Below are 16820 nucleotides of genomic sequence, written 5' to 3'. Positions count from 1 at the left end.
TTCGAAATATAATAGTGTAAAATGTAGATAATAAATTAAAAACGAGTATTGCGTACAAACATGTGAATTTATGCTTTTAGTCTCTTTAATTTATGTGTATTTAGTCTTTTTGATTTCTTAATTATTTAATTAAGTTCCAAACATCAAAATTCCAAGGAATGTGTGTATGTATTAATTTGTAGGAGTATATGTATACAAAAAGTATAATCGAAGTGTCATGTATCATTACTTTGTATAATTATACAAAAAAAAAAGTGTATATATATTAAAACAAAAGTAAAATGTAAAATTCATACTAAATTTTGTGCAACAATGACATTTTCAAACTAAACATTGAATGATGGTAATTTTAAAATTTTTAATTTCATATTATTTGGTTGAAATTAATTATTAATTATACATATTAAGCAATGCACGCTTTAAGTTTGACGTTTTTAAGTTAAATAAGCTTTAAAACAAATATATGGATTAAACTTATATAGGGATGGGTTTGACTTATTTTTACTTTAAGGGCACATCTTAAAGAATTTTTAAAAAGAGGTTTAATTGTACATTGTAAGTAAACAATTATTATTATTATTATTATTGCAAAAACTTGTTAGTATATAACATAATGCTTATGTTTTTTTAAATAACATTTATTTTGAACTTGAGTATAGAGCCTCCAATGTAGGTAATACTTTGTTTTTAAATAGGTCGACTGGAACTAAATTTGTTAATTATAAAAAAGAATACTTTCATTTAATATTTTAAATTTATTGAGGGTGATTTAGGTAATTTGGATAGCGAGAAATGAAATTGTAATTGCATTGCCTCAGTCCAGACTCCAGAGTTTGTCTACTGTCTCTACACTCTACACAACGAGAAGTCTTAACTAACGTTCACGATCGGTTTCTACAGAATAACATTAACAACGTAATATTCGCGATGCGTAATTTACGCAGCCTAATAAGTATAACTTTTAAGTCAATATTTTTATTACTCACTGTAGCCTGTAGCCTGTAGCCTTTAGGCGATCGTGATTCGTGATCCTATTACTTATACGATGTGGCAGTGATTATTAATCTACTTTTTTAGAGATCAAAGGTACGATCACTGTGCACGGTAATTTATTTATAATATTTTAACGTAAATTACTAATCTATAAATTAAATAATATACGTTTCTAACATTTTATTTACAGCATTAGTAATATCGAAGTGGTGTAGGCGATACATAATGCAAATTTCACTTTCCCCATCGTATGTTGTTTGTTTGTTTTGAGTTGGATAGTAATCTAAGTTCCTCCACAACAACGGTAGTTTGGAGTTTGAAGGACTGGTAAAGAAACACGTACGGGAACTGGGTGGAGGCCACATATGACATATGACTTATGAGGAGCAGAAAAAAGACAACCCCTTCCTCTCCCAAAACAAAACTTAACAATGAAGAAGTGTGGGGTATGAAAAGGTTAATGATGCTAGTACCCTAATTGTAGGCCAAAAAGCGTGAAGGATATGTGTATCTCTTTTATCTCTCAATCATTCCTCTCTCCTTTCCCGTGTTTGTCAGAAATTTACGGGAAAAAAAAGCACAAGAATAACTATTACTTATTACTTTGTAAATCTATGCTCAAACTAACAAACATGTAAGTTAGGGTCACATGTTTTAACATATAAGACTAGAAATGAATATAGTGAATGTTTGAATACACTTCTAACTTCAAGGTAACACATATGTTAAAAAATTGAATATAATATATGTTTAGATACACGTTGAATACACATGTATGTATACAATAAAATCTTATTAAAATTTTCAATATGTTAAAAACTACAAGTTATTAATTCTATCGAAATATCTGCAAATTACAAAAAAAAAAAATGTAAAACCTGGTATATTTTCTCAACAAGAAAATTAAAATAGATTATTTATCAGGAGAATCACTCAAAAAGAGTAAAAGAATTGAGATGATAAATAATAATATTTTGTTATTGAGTACATGATCAATTGAGATGAGATTATTTTAATTTAATTAATAGTTTCAAACTCAAGTAAATAATAATACCTAATAGAAAAAGACTAAACACTATAAGTAATTAGAAATTGTCAAAACTTACAACTTATATTTTATGTGTTCTTTTACAGAACATATATTTTATATAAAAAAAAATGGCATAAGAGGATGAAATCTTAAATAAGGGAAACATCTTTTTTCAATCCCTATCATACAGGTATGCATACACCAGTGTTGAAGGTGACACGATGCGTAGTGCTAAAACATCTAACATGGAATTCACTAACTTGCATGGTTCTAGGAAATACTGTATTGTTTATATTATTATATTGTCATTAATGGAGATTCAGAGCAAATCCATTCTGGTTGGTATGTATCCATAACGGAGTTGCGATTCTCACGGACCCCAGCATTAATTGGGGAAGCAGTGTTAAAACATTGAATTCCATATTCTGCTTTTGCCTTTTGGAAATTGTGTTGAGAGTAAAACTATGACTATGAGAAGACAGTGATCTTTGGCCAATCATCAAATCAAATGTAACATGCATTGTCATTTTTTATTCTGCTGGAGACCATATCTCTTTTTATGAGATGGATCAACTTAGTTTTTCTTTTTAGACTTTTTAACTAGTTATTTGATTTAGTTTATTTTTTTTAAAAAAAATTCAATAGTTTACAATTGTTATAAATACTTAGAAAATAGTTTTGTCATTTCTAATAATTTTATTTGACTTGAATAAAATCATCTCACATAAAAAATACCTTGACTTGGAAAAGAAAAGAAAATTTTATTTAGCAAGACTAAAAGGAAAAGTTACCGAATTACACCAGGCAGGAATGATTTCTTCTCCCTAACTTTGCGCTTATTTCTTGACGTTTTGTTTATCAAAGTTCTGCTTCAGGATGACCATGAACAAATATAAATATCACAAATCTCTTTAATCCAATTTCACTTTTGTCCACACTTTAAACAACACAAACTATAACCCTCGAGTACCCGAATTAACTAATACAATATTATTTTAATTTAATCAGTAGTTTTGAGTTCAAATATTTTAGTATGCATAAAAGAAAATTTTATATCTAAAATAATTTTATTCAACTTAAATAAGATTGTCTCCTTAAAAAAATACTTGTAATCTATAAGAGGAAAAAATACAAGAATTAAACTACTTATTACTTGATTAACAAAATTTTGTTATCAAGTCAATAACCAAATAATTTTGGGTAGAGTTTATGTTGATATTGTTGGCACGAGATTAACCATCTTGCGTAGACAAAGGGCAAGGGCATGCCCCAAAATCAAGCTCATGAATATATATAAACACAAGCTATAGTAGTCCAAACTCAAGGAGCTGATCAAGAAACACAAATTTACAGGTTCACTTTTCACCCTTTGCTCTCAATAAGATAAATTAATTTTCAGGACCAGTTTGTTTGTGTTTAAGAAAAAAGAAACAATTTTTTTTTTAATTTAAAACGTTTTAAAAAGTTTATAATGATTAAAAATAATCTTCTAAAAAAACCCTTCAAAAATATACCTTTTCAAATGCTTATCCTAGTATTCCTTTAATTGCCAGGAAGATTCAGAAATATACACTTTTATAATGATACTCGTGAAATCCAATGTAAAAGCAATGCCACAACAAACACGTAACATAATTCGTGATGCTCGAGATAACAAGATTCAGCATCCATATCCAGTGGTTGCTTTGTGTTTCAAAGATGTTAAATATAGAAGGAATCCCACAATGCACTATCTACCACGGTCGTAATGCATCAACTGTCAGAACAAACGCACAAGTGAATTAGCAAAAAAGTTGTTCAGTTTCTTTCTGCTATCATTTTCATTAGTTATGATAATCGTCATTGTTACCTTTCAACATTTTTCTTAAAATCTGACATCATTATTACACAACACAATAAGCTTATAATCATGTGATACAAAATCTAGAGTTAACACAACCTATTTCTGAGTTTTCAATTATGTCAACTATGATTCCTTGGCATTATAGCCTTTAATAATGCTATCCATAGGTCAAATGGTTATGTGGATGGATTTCACTTGACTGCCTACAATTCCATAGCAAGTGCTTGGTATAGAAGTTTTTATATAAATGTATCACCATGCTACTAATTGATTTAAATTCTTTTCTTTCAAAAAGGTAGAATGGAATAACTCAGTTGAAGCTTAATGATCATACATTTATAACGCATTGTTTCATGCATCCTAGAGATCCTACGGAAGATCATATAAACAGTTAATGGAAATAATTAGCCTGGGTGGTAGCTTCTCACATGTCCAAGCGAAATAATTGTTTTTTTTTGCAAGTGAAACATTATGCCTAGCTACAACGTGACACTGCAAATGAATCACAAATTATTTAAGAGGTCACTTCCTCAACGAAAGAATGCTTTTCCAAGATGGCAACTGTCTCGTCCTTTGCACTGCAAATGATAGGTGAACATGAACACAATCAATATCATCCTATATTAAATTGAAAAGGATTTCTTATCAGAAATCTTTTTTAGCATCTGCATCTAACACTTGGCAGCGTAGTCCATGTTTTAAACGATGCTGATAGAAGAGTTTAGATCAGCTACCTTCCAGGTCTAAGTATCCTGTATTTGTGCGGTGCAGTGAGGTCCACAACTGTTGAACCTGCACGACTTGATGGAAGCAAACCACCATCATAAACAAAAGCACAGTGTTCCCAGAGGTTCTCAAAATCTTTGATGGTCACACTACTTGGCTGTCCACTTAGGTTTGCACTGGTTAGAGCTAGGGCAGTTCCTGAACCACGGGCAATGATCCTGATGAAGTTGCAATCAGGTACTCTAACTCCTATACTATCAAATCCTGGGTTCAATGATCGTTCAAGAACACTTGACTCTCCTGTAAAATATCCAAGCATACTATCAGACAATATATACTATCTTTAGTTCTTTACAACAAAATCTGAGGTTCACAGAAGATATGTTGTCAAAGGGATTGAAGAAATGGGACTACATTGTCGCACCAAATAAATTTTGTGAACTGATTGATCTAAACATATGTTGAAGATTATTCTGCATATATTACTTCCATATATTTCCTTTTCCATTACACAAATGCACGCACATACTAACGTATGACTTACAAACCTCGTTTTAGTACAACTGTAACAGGCCCAGGTAGGAGGGAATCAAGCAGACCATGAGGTAAATGGTCAGTGACAGCAAAACGGGCTATATCTGATACGTCACCGACACAAATAGCCAGAGGGCTTGTATGTCTACGGCCTTTAATCTCATAAATCCTGTTAACCGCTTCCAATGAACTGCCAACATGCCCCAATAGAAGGTAACGGGTAATTATTAATCATTCAGATTGCAATAGAATACAGAGACATAATATTGGCCTAAATATGTGGACATATTGGGCAAATGAAATTTAAAACATATTTGATTAGAACGCATAAAACATATTGCAGGCATTCAGAAGGATGGGCATAATGTGAGCTAACTTTTCTCACATTTGATGTCCATGAGGAAAAAATTATATCTTATCAAAACCTGTGTGAAATGGAGATAGGATAAAGCAATTATTCATCTGCTTCCCTTCATGAAGATCAATCTTTTTTGATACAACACTATTGGATATTTTGCCAGGAAAGGTTGTGAATAACTTAATATTAGGTTACACATTAAAACAACAGAAATGTTGTAGACTTATAACAGTTTTATGATCCAATTTGAATCCAATAGGACCAACAGCAAGCACCCACGCCGATGCTCTGCGCAAGAGAGACAAAGCAATCTCTAGAATTATATACAAATACTGAAATTCATTGAAACATCATGGCGGTAACTTTACAAGTTACAACTTCATTCCCATTCAATGCTACTCTATAACACTTTCATCTTTTCCAAGGCAAAGGTACAACAAGAAGAAAAAATCTGTTAATTTGTCAATATTCACTTCTCCATTTGTCTCTTATCTTGATTATGCCAAGCTTGGATTTTAATTTTCAATCCTAGAAAACTCAAATTCCAGATATTAAAACCACAACAACCACTGTTTGTTTCATTTACCTAAGAAAACATACATGAAAAGAATCTAGAGGCCAGAAACAAAAGTCAAGCTTGAAAGTTGAAACATTTTAAGGATATAGGCTATATAAAGGCAATAGGTTTAAAGCAGAGATTGAAATAAGATACCAAGCATCACAAGCAAAGCCATAGAGTGTATCAGTGGGCACTGCAATGACTTTCCCAGCTTTCAAAGCTTCAACTGCCTCTCCAGCATAAGCATCTGTGGCTGGATGAACCACCCCACTACCCATATCACAATTTTCCACACTGCAAGCCATGCTTTTGGAGAAACCCCTTCTCACCCCTTCACACTGTTGCAAACGTGGAACAACCGACAACCTGCGAAAGCCTGAAGCACAAGTGTCATTGGTTCAACGTGTAGAACTGAGTTTGGTTTGGATTTGACCAGAAGCTAAAGTACCACAGAAAGTCAACATTTTTCTAACTAAATGCCATCAAAGGAAGCACTATTGACCATGAAACTCAAGTGGGCATACAAAACGTTAAATTAAAAGAAGAAGAAAAAACGTTGAAGGGTCAAAAATTTGGTTAATGAATTGATCCACTAACTGTTTGATTGAAGTCTCGAAAGAAGAGAGAGAAGAGACTGACGACTAAAGGGCACCTCGGAAGGAGAAATTGGAAGAGATACGAGCGTTGATGAGAAGCACTCCTCGCGTACAAATGCTCATCCTCTCGTTCACCAATGCCAAATGTCAATGCTATGCTCCATACTCACTCAAGGTTGTTCTTTTTTTTTTTGAGTTACCATGTCACTTTTTTTCTAATATATTTCTTTTTTCTCTATACAAGTTTAAGGATTTAATTTTAATATGAAAATTAATAAAAAAATTATTAATAATATTTAAAAATATAGTAAAAAACACATATTTAATATTATATTGATATTATAAAATCACAATCAAATTAAAACAGAGAAAAAAAAATGTTAAAACATCAACCAGAATAAAGCTGACGGAGTACTACATAAGGATGCCACTATTTTAATAAGGAATGCTACCATTTATCTTTAAGAAAACATGTTTAGTTAATAATTAAAATTTATTGAAAATATTTTCAATATTTCTGGAAATAATAATTTAGATATAGTCAGATAGGTCGAATTGGTCGCTGGCTCAAACTCTTATCTAATAAATGTAGAGTTTTGATTTTGATTTTTGAGTACAAATAAATATTTTAAATTTAATTTATCTATAGCTGGATTTAACTATACAAAATAAAGGGACTTGTATTATTAGCTTGGTTTAATACTTAAAAAAAATATTTTAAATATTTAATAATTTAAAAAATATTAATATTTTTTATTTTGACTTTGAAAGAGAGAAGGACATGAGGGAAAAAAAACAAAACAAAGAAATTAGAAAAAGAGAAGAGGAAGGGAGAGGGGAAAGAAAATATGAGATATGAAAGAGATAAAAATGCAAAATGAAAGATTAGAAATAAATTTTACAAATATTTGAATTTGAATTTTTTTTTATATTTTAATTTTATTTTATTTTCTAAATTCCTTATCTAAATAAAACATTTCACTTCAAAAACATTTGAAATGCTTAAAAAAAACTCATTTTATTAAATTTTTTTATCCAAACACAATATAAGAAATCAACAATTTCACTAACACAAACCAATATGAAGAGAATGTGATGTGGCACCAAAAATATTGAATGATGAAAAGTCATGTAACTTCAACACTCCTAACAAGTGTAGGAACACCTCTATCCAATTTTTAGCAATTTAAGAATCATTTAGGTCAAGTGACTACGTTTTTTTATGTAGACTTCCTTAAAATATGTTGACAACTTAAGAAGATTGAACTAGCTACTCCCACTCCTCAAAGCCTAAAGTGGATTCTAAAAATATGGTTCATACACTTTATGACTATTGTTATGATGTACATGTTTAACATGTTAATTGGTGGACAAGTGACCAATAACCCTTCGATATTCACAAATATGCAAAGGTGATGCATTGTGGAAGTGGAAGGAGGAGGCGATGTGGTGTGAAGGAAGTGTAAAGGTTAGAGGAGGAGACAATATTAATGTGGTGCAAAGAAAATGTAGAGGTTGGAGGAGGAGGCGATGCATTAGGAATGTGACTGAGGAGGTAGTGCGAAGGTCGTGAAGAAGTTGGAGGAAGAGGAACGGTAGAGGTCAGATGACAATGATAAAGGTTGAAGGAGGAAGATGACAACAGAGGTATCACAGAAGAAAAAGAAAAAGGCATGGCAAAGGTTAGGAGATTGGTGCTGCTCAATGCTCATACTAAAGGATAAAAATGACATTTTAAATTTTAATATAATTTTTTAATTATTATATCATTTAAATAATTAAGATAATTTACATCATTTATCATATCCAACAATGATAATATAGAGGTTCATCCATGAACCACTTGATTCATTGGTTGACGGTGAATTTCATCCCACTTTATAAGCTTAAGAGTTGGATTCTATAATTTTTGTGTCTATGATAATGTATGAGGAATTTTGATTTTTTAACAATTTTTTACTAAAATCAAAATTCTTAATTTTTATCTTGTTACTCTAAATTTTACTCGTTAGATTTAAGTCTGCAATCTTTTTTATTTTTACAATAAGTTTTTTAATGAGCTTTTCTTTTCTTTTTCCAATTTTAGACTCTCAAATCCTCGTTTATTTTCTCTTGGTGTTTTAATAAAACAAAACCCATTGACGAATTTAAAAATCTCATCCGCTCACATTTCACCCTAAATTGGAATATTCCCAGTTTTCTACGGTTCAAAATTTTTATCTCATGTCTTATCAAGTCTTTTAAAGTTTCATTTTTTTTTTTAAAACTTTAAAATATTTTAAAGAAAAAGAAGCTTAAGCATTCATCCAATATCTTCATGTATCATATGCTTATTAAATTTTACAATAATTATCCAAAAGTTATACCTATAGTAATTTTTAATTAATTCACAAAGTAAAAATAAAATTATCAAACCTTATTTTAAATAATTCTCTTTTGACTTCATCCTAAACTATTTTTTTCTGGGCCCAAAATAAGGGTTCAAGTGAATTCCTTTACAAAATTAAAAAGAGAAATAATAATATTTTATCAAAATTAAAAAACCTTTACAACTAAATTCCTCCTACCAAAAAAGAGAAAAGATTTAAGTAAATTCAAGCAAAAATTGTAGAAGATCAAAATTGACATTGATTATAAATGCAATTATCCAACTACATGAAATTAGACTCTACATTCCTGCTCCATATTCCAGTAACTAAATGTGCAACTAAGTTGTGTCAGTGTCAAACCGCTGACACGATTTCTTATACTTCCAAAAACAAACGGGAAAGCATAGTACATAAAGTAGATAATACAATTCAGTGTCAGCTTGAATAGAATAAAGCAGCTTCTTTATCTTGCTGATAGATTATGGCAAACACTCTTTAGTCAAAAAACAACATGGCAAACAGACAAAGACTACGTGTCACAAAAAGTTTCGCAATGATCGTGTCATACATACATATCATTAGACACCAACCCAATCAGTACATAATAGAATAAAGATTAGAGATTTCCTCCTTTCTAAGAAAGATATATCTTTCACAAATTTCCCCCCACAAAAAGTAATTGTCAATTATTCTTGTAACATAACAAGTTGCTAAAATGTAGTGGTAGCTTTAGATGTACCAGTAACGTGTTATACAATTCAAGTGTTTCTTCCAAAAGCTGCATGGGGACAGTGTAGATGTGGAAAATCTGCTATAGTCCTAGAGTGCAAGGGAATAAAGCTTCATTCAATTTACTACATCATTACATGTGGTATTGGCCCATCAATGATCAAACCTCCAAGACAAACCAACAAACAAAACTTCCTCATCACTCTGACCAAAAACAAAATCATTATCTCTCTCACCCAAGACTACAAAAAAGAAGGCTAGAAGCCTTCTGGTTTTAATGTGCTGAAAATTGAAATTCCCAGTACAAATAAATAAACAGAAATTCCATAGCATGAGTAGCTATATTCTAAGTCACTCTATTGCTACCATAAGCTGTACAATGAATTCTATTAAAGATGTAATGAAGTTTAATTCCCTATACACAATAAGTACTTCAAATTCCAGCTTGAAAACTCCTAGTGTTAAGAGAAGCCACAAACACATCAATTCAACTCTGATTTGAGTTTTGTTCATTTTGCACCACAGATTGACTGTGGTTGGAAGGACCTGAACCTGGACGTGGCGTGTTTGAAGTTCGTGGAGTTTGTGCTGCTTGTGGCATCAATGGAGGGCCGTGTCGCTGCTCTGATGAAGCCTGCAATCTTCTCCTCCATCTAAAAAACTCCACAAGAATAGAGCTCCCACTCATCACCACACCAAAACCAGCAAATGTGGCCAGAAGGATTGACAGAACTGCTTGCACATGAACCTTAAGGAGACAAAATACATTAAAGGAAATCAGAATGATTAGCCTTCTACACTACATGTTGGGGCATCAATAACCAACCAAGCATGCTGCACAAGCAGAATGTGATGACTGGACTTTGGAATCAGGATACGCATAAACCAGAACTTAGCTAGAATCAGATTAGATATATATTGTTCCATTATGTCACCCAAGAAACCGTCATGTTACTATGAAAATTTTGAGAGGGTACAATTTCATCTGTACCATATCGGATGCACTATTATCTTAGAGATAAAAACCTAGCACTCTATTCATTTGATCATTTATTTCTCATCAAATATTGTCAAACTTGGTTTCAAATGAAAAATACAGGTAACTAGAATTTAATTTACACAAAAATCCATTACCACGGAGTAAAATATATGTGCAAAGAGAACCACCAGAGCAAACTGGACAGATGCATAAATCCAGATGAACCTGCTCTTCACTGGACAGAAAAGTTTAAAAGAAAAATGTTAGGATTGGCATAAATCAGTAAAACCAACCTGGTATCACGAAATATTTAAATTGGCAATAAAGAACAAAAAGTATCATTGTGAATAAAAAAACTATACAACTTACTAGTTGAGAATAAAAGAATCATTTAGTGTCACAAGTCACAACAGGAATCGTTACATCAATAAAGAAAATTAATAGATGATATAATCAGTTTCCAGGATGTCTGGTCTATTTACAACAAACAAATGACTTTGACTAATTCACCATCATAGATCTATAAAAGAGGAAGTGTCTAGTGTCATTCCCACTCCAACGTGTCTATCACCACTCTTATTTAACAGAGAAGAAGGATAAGCTAGTTAAAAACTATTTGAATATGAGTGGCAATTGATGCACCGAAATGACAATAGACACTCCCTATAAAGGATGATGGGTTCTCCAAAAAAGTATATTTTGACAATATTTAGCGATGTTTGCAAACCTACCCATGGTTGATGATGTCATAGAGGAGAGTAGACCCAGTACACAGGAAAATGGAAGAGATATCGCAATTGCACCAGTTCCCATCTTTCCAACCTGCAGAGAGTTGAATAACTAAGCCTATACAAAAATTGCAACTTTGAAAGTTCTGAGAGGAATGGTGTTCTTACCAAGAGCTGCTCAAGAAAACAGAAATAGGCAAGCATGCTGACAATGACAAGCACTGGGACTTCCTGCCATACCCTATTAAATTGAGCATACAAATTAAAAGTGTGACTCTTTAGTAATAACCTACAGTACAATAAGTTATGAAAAAGATACAACAAGAACACTCTATTCCACTTGTAAGAGTATGGCAATACAGTTGTACTGGCTGCAGAACGCCAAGAAAAATTATTGACTTCACAAGTATATCATGGATGGTCTGTATCACAAACTATGTTTGAATCTTGAGATAGCATGCGAGTCCATTGTTTCAATTTTAAGGCATGACAGTAAACTGGTTGGTTCGTCTTTTAGTTAGTGTTAACCATTATTGCATTTGCATACGCGAAAGCGGTGAAAGCGGTGACAACAATGGAAAAGTAGTACAAATTTAGTAAAATAACAAATGATTGGCAGGATGGTGATTCAAGATTATTAAAGTATGAATCTGTTAGATAACCCTAATAGTTAGTTACTTAGTTGGCATAGTTAGTCAGAAGTTAGTTAGAGAGGGGAAAATACGGAGGCATCATGTCATTTGAGAGGAAATTAGGCCTTTGGACATTGCGAGGTCAAAACCCTCAATGATCTGCAGTGTGTGTTTTGCGTTTGGTAGATTGGGGAGTTCCTCCCCATTTTTCTTATAAGATACCAGGTTTCTATCAAGATCTATTAAGATTCTATGATATGCAATTATATCCTAATTGAAGCATATTGTCATAACTCATGCAACAGAAATCAGTAAAGATCATTTATCAAACAAAAGTGAAAGCACATGCCTGTATCCATTTACATCATCCAGCTGAGACCTATTTGCACCATTATTCCGATTTCGAACACTTTGGATCCGTAATAAAGTGACAGGTAGGTTCCGAACTTCCTCCTTGCACACATCACAGGTCTTGTTACCCTTTATACTAAACCATTTAATAGCACATTCTTGGTGAGCCAAAGCAAGTTCACCTTTGCAGCTGCATTCCAACTTGAAGGTCTCACCTCCTTCACATAAATCAACCAGACAGATTCTACACACGGCCTCTTCTTCTGCTATATCTTCACCATTAGAATCTTCATTTTCTGCACCATGAAAGAATTTAAGACAAGTTACAAACTGCATGCAGCATATGAAACAGTGAGTGTTCTAAAATTAGAAATTAAATCAAAATGACACCAAAGAAAGTTGGAAAAAAGTTTTAAAAAAAAGAAAAAAAGAAAAGAAAACAGTTTGAGACCATGAGAGCGAGTATTCCAATCTGCCTTAAGGTAGCAGAATCTGTCATCATTTTTACCAAGGTGTTAATACTACTAATGTTTGGCAAATCATAAATGTGCCAATCAGGAGGGATCTTAGTTAACATACAAAATTCTACCATTTTTCATGAGTGCAAATGCAAATGCTTATAATGAGATACCAGTATCATTTGTCGTGGGCGAGGCCAACAATTCATTTCCTTCCCTTACTCGAGGAGTGGAAGGAACAACACGGAAAAATGAATCCATTCTCCTTAGGCTTTTATCTTTGTTGTTGACAGGTACTGAAAGAGAGCGAGCTATCTTCCGCTGGGCTTCTCTTTTCTGTAAAAGGAACTAACAGGTTAAAACAAAGGTTGGTTTTATGATGTAAGATTTAGCAACAATGACTGCCAAATATATAATTCCATAAAAGGGAACTTAAAAAGCATTGCTAAATCTCACATTTAGAGGGCCACCAACACTTCCACCATGAGAAGATTCAGTGTTAGATTGTCTAATTTCATCTAGAGGCAATGATGAGGTTCTCTTAATCCTAGGAGTAAATATCTTAGTAAGAGACAATGATCTCGAGATTGAAGGCTTTTCTCCAATGCCTGAAGAGGATACTTCTGGAGCTGCATTATTTGCTTTTTCAGTATCTGCTGGTGTTCGATACCTGAAGCTCAGTTTTGGAAGGAGGTTTCTTATGGATGATCTGCTTCTTGATGTTGAAGGTCCAGGAGAATTATTTGATGGAGCATCAACAGAGCGAGAACTCACAAGAAAATTCACTCTCTTTGGAGTAGGAGTGGGATTGGAACTTGGTGTTGGTGGCATTTTGATTGCAACAAAATCTGGAGAACACTCTTCTGTTCTTGAGGGTATTTCTAGGAGAAGATTCTGTCGCTTCCGAGGAGGAACATGTGTGGTTTCTTCAGTTATCCCCATTGCATCATCAACCTATAAATAAAATATGGAATTGATAAAATAAGTGATGCAGGCATTAAAATACATGTAAACTACTTTACACTGAACACTTAATAAAATTATCAAAGTAGTCGCTCAATCTTCTTCCTAGTCATAGCTTGAAAGTCACCAAACTAAAACAGAATTAGACTATTTGAAAAAGGGCTGTTGAATTTATCCGCCTTATTAATAACCAGAATCTTTCTCCCTCCAGCCTCTCCATTAACTCACCTCCTCACTTGCCAAAAAATTGCTTTATTTTTGAAACATGGAATTTTGTAAACAATAAAAAGACAACGCAAAAAACATGTTCTCATAGATTAAAAATTTGCATGGTGGCGCATGTATCAAATGAATTATAAGAAGAATCAAATATACAGTTAAAAGACAGAACCACCAATATTAATGACAGAGATCCTTTATTTCAAAATTCAGATTAATATAGCACAAGCATATAACAGTGATTAAAAGTTATATAACTGTTTAAATGAATTCTTCCCTTGAATCTTATACTTATATTTTGATGAAAATATAAACAAGCTCATAAACTGCTTCCGTTAACAACAGGAAGTAGGAAAGTGTAATGCATCCCAACAATCATTAAATCAACTCTTTTTCTTGTTCTGGGAAGATCCCAGTTGTGATAATATCCAATACCATGGAGGATAACAAGAAGATCCCACATTCAAATCAAAGTGCATAAGAAATTTTGAGCAAATTACTTAGTGTTGTATATTTGCTAGTAAATTAGTAGATGCTTCAACAGATTCACGTTTCTATCCAACTAGGTTTTCTGGGTGTCTGGTTGCTGACTACTTATGACACATTCAACTGAATAATTCGAAGTATATGGAGGAAAAAAACAAAAGTAGCTGACGCTTGTTGCAGACCGTTTTCATGCACACACAACATAAAAGAGAACAAACACGTTACCAATTAAAAGGAATAAAATTCACACAATGAAATAAGACACTACAATAACATAACCCACAGATGCAGTTGACAGATCAAGCTCCGAGTATTTTAAAATATATCCATAGATATATATTAGTCCAAAAAGGAACCTAATTATTGAATATATATATATATATATATATATATATATATATATATATATATATATATATATAAAAGAATGACTGTTCACAATGATTAGTTCAAGTAACAGAAAAGTTTGTGAAATCTCATTCTGAAAAATCATCAATCACCCAAACAAAACCAAAACAACTAGAAGGTAATGGAAGGAAAAAAATATATATATTCAGAAGTTTAAAATAGTGATTAGTCCTTGAAACAAAATCAGACCCCATGCCGCAGATTGAAGCAAAAGAAGATGCAGAATGAATAACGGAAAGTGGCACCTTTTGAACTGGAAGAGAAACTGTTCTTCTGCAAGGACCTGCATCATGTTCCTCACTCACAGGCTTTTCCTCTGTTCTCATTTTGCTGTAGCAAAAAAAAAAAAAAAAATCAAACCAGAAATTGGAATTCCTAGACCAAGCAAAATTGCAAATAAATTTGAGTCCTTTGAGACACCAATTATATACCCATACCACTTACTTATTGCTTGGTGCATGCAAGAAGAGATGAGTGATGACAGAGACAACTAAAATATGGGTTACAAAGATAAGAGGAAGTGACTGTGATTAAGCACAAAGGCCAAGTTTTGACATTTATTACACAGTTAGTGGGGTACACTGCCCTATGATCTGCTACCACTCACATTTCATAATTTTTTCTTACTCGCCACTGTTAAAATGTGCAGATAATGTTTACTATATTAACAAAAAAAATAGTACCACATATTGTAATATAATGAGATTAATGTAGGTAGCATTACTCAAATTATTATATTTATGTGTCCACTTTTTGCAGAACAAATCTTAATTCCCCACGGCAGTAACGTAAAATAATAAAGGAGTACAGAGAAAGTTAGGAGAGGAAAAGAAATAGTTGAAAAGATGCAATCACATTTACACCTCCTCTGACTCTCAACTTCCCAAGATGAATGACATTCAATATCTTTTTAACTGAGTTTTAAATTAAAAAACGAATAAAGAGTGCATTTATTTCTAAATTAATTTGAATATATTATTATTTAAATTAAAGTATGATTTTATTTTTCATTATTAAGAAGTAATACTTTTATAAATATGAAAAATTAATCTTTTTTAAAAGTTTACAGACATAAAATATAAAGTTTTGTGGAATAATTCTCTATTATTAAATTTGATCATTATCATGAATAAATATAAAGTTTTTCTAGCATTTTCATAAATAGCAGAGCTAATTTAATTAAAACATATGAAGGAAATATTTCATTAATTACCAAGATATTCCATTAATATAAAATAAATAAATATTTTTTCCTGACTTTGAATTTTCGAGATTCAACAAAAGTTGATTAAAATGAACTGCATATATTAATTACAAATATTTTTATTTTTAAAAGAATAACGTGTGAGTTGGTAAGGACTAGTTTAGTGGTGTAAATTCATGCAAAGTATTTTAGTAAACTAGTATATCTCCTCCATACCCCACCTACGAGTAGTTACTTTTTAAAGGAACTTTTATGGATGAGATTAGTGTGGTGTTGAAGGCAGGGAAGTGACGCAAATATTTGTTCCTGTTTTGGGGATCATTCACCAAATCACTTTGGATTCACGCAATTATGGTGAGATAGTTTCTTCAGACAGGTAGCTAAAATGAAAATATTATGTGCATGCAGTTTCGTGTTGAAGGAGTTGGAGCATTATTTTTCTGATAACATTAAATATATTATTAAGAAAACTCCATTAAATTCGATCACCACGAATTAACTAACCATTGAAAAGAATAAGAATAGCATAAATTCACTCTATCAAGCAGTGGAGAATTTCTGGTTATATTCGCCTTTGAAATTCTATGCACAAGCACATGAGATATATAATATATTATTATTATTATTATACGGTACATGAAAATATTACTTATCA

The 16820-nt window shown here is 32.1% G+C and overlaps 2 protein-coding genes across 6 annotated transcripts; both read right to left on the bottom strand.

Moving 5' to 3' along the window:
* Positions 1-3546: 3546 nt before the first annotated feature.
* LOC109798379 (DHBP synthase RibB-like alpha/beta domain-containing protein) lies at positions 3547-6848 on the bottom strand. 4 transcript variants are annotated; one of them, XR_002239781.3, is made up of 6 exons: positions 6696-6848; positions 6197-6419; positions 5141-5316; positions 4601-4892; positions 4295-4444; positions 3547-3779 (listed from the first exon to the last, which is right to left on the bottom strand). XR_002239781.3 is itself a non-coding variant. In XM_020358620.3 (5 exons), exons 1-5 carry the CDS (start codon positions 6760-6762, stop codon positions 4381-4383), a joined length of 822 nt encoding a protein of 273 aa, XP_020214209.1. In that variant the 5' UTR covers positions 6763-6848; the 3' UTR covers positions 4134-4380. The 4 variants fall into 4 exon arrangements, 3 of the variants coding, with proteins under 3 accessions (XP_020214209.1, XP_020214211.1, XP_020214210.1); XM_020358620.3 differs by lacking the exon at positions 3547-3779 and having other exon boundaries at positions 4134-4444; XM_020358622.3 differs by lacking the exon at positions 3547-3779 and having other exon boundaries at positions 4134-4444; positions 6683-6838.
* A 2985-nt stretch (positions 6849-9833) lies between these two features.
* Positions 9834-15552, bottom strand: LOC109798378 (uncharacterized). 2 transcript variants are annotated; one of them, XM_020358619.3, is made up of 9 exons: positions 15406-15552; positions 15207-15291; positions 13342-13839; positions 13059-13221; positions 12426-12723; positions 11613-11685; positions 11448-11538; positions 10872-10951; positions 9834-10485 (listed from the first exon to the last, which is right to left on the bottom strand). In XM_020358619.3, the coding sequence occupies exons 2-9, from the start codon at positions 15285-15287 to the stop codon at positions 10225-10227; spliced, it is 1545 nt and encodes a 514-aa protein (XP_020214208.2). In that variant the 5' UTR covers positions 15288-15291; positions 15406-15552; the 3' UTR covers positions 9834-10224. The 2 variants fall into 2 exon arrangements, with proteins under 2 accessions (XP_020214208.2, XP_020214207.2); XM_020358618.3 differs by having other exon boundaries at positions 15399-15546.
* Between the last annotated feature and the right edge of the window lie 1268 nt (positions 15553-16820).

Source organism: Cajanus cajan, chromosome 8 (genome assembly GCF_000230855.2).
Source record: "Cajanus cajan strain Asha chromosome 8, NIPB_CcT2T_4, whole genome shotgun sequence".
In the NCBI taxonomy this organism is placed as follows: domain Eukaryota; kingdom Viridiplantae; phylum Streptophyta; class Magnoliopsida; order Fabales; family Fabaceae; genus Cajanus; species Cajanus cajan.
Note: the sequence above shows the minus strand (reverse complement) of the source record. Positions and strands in the feature narration are given on the sequence as shown.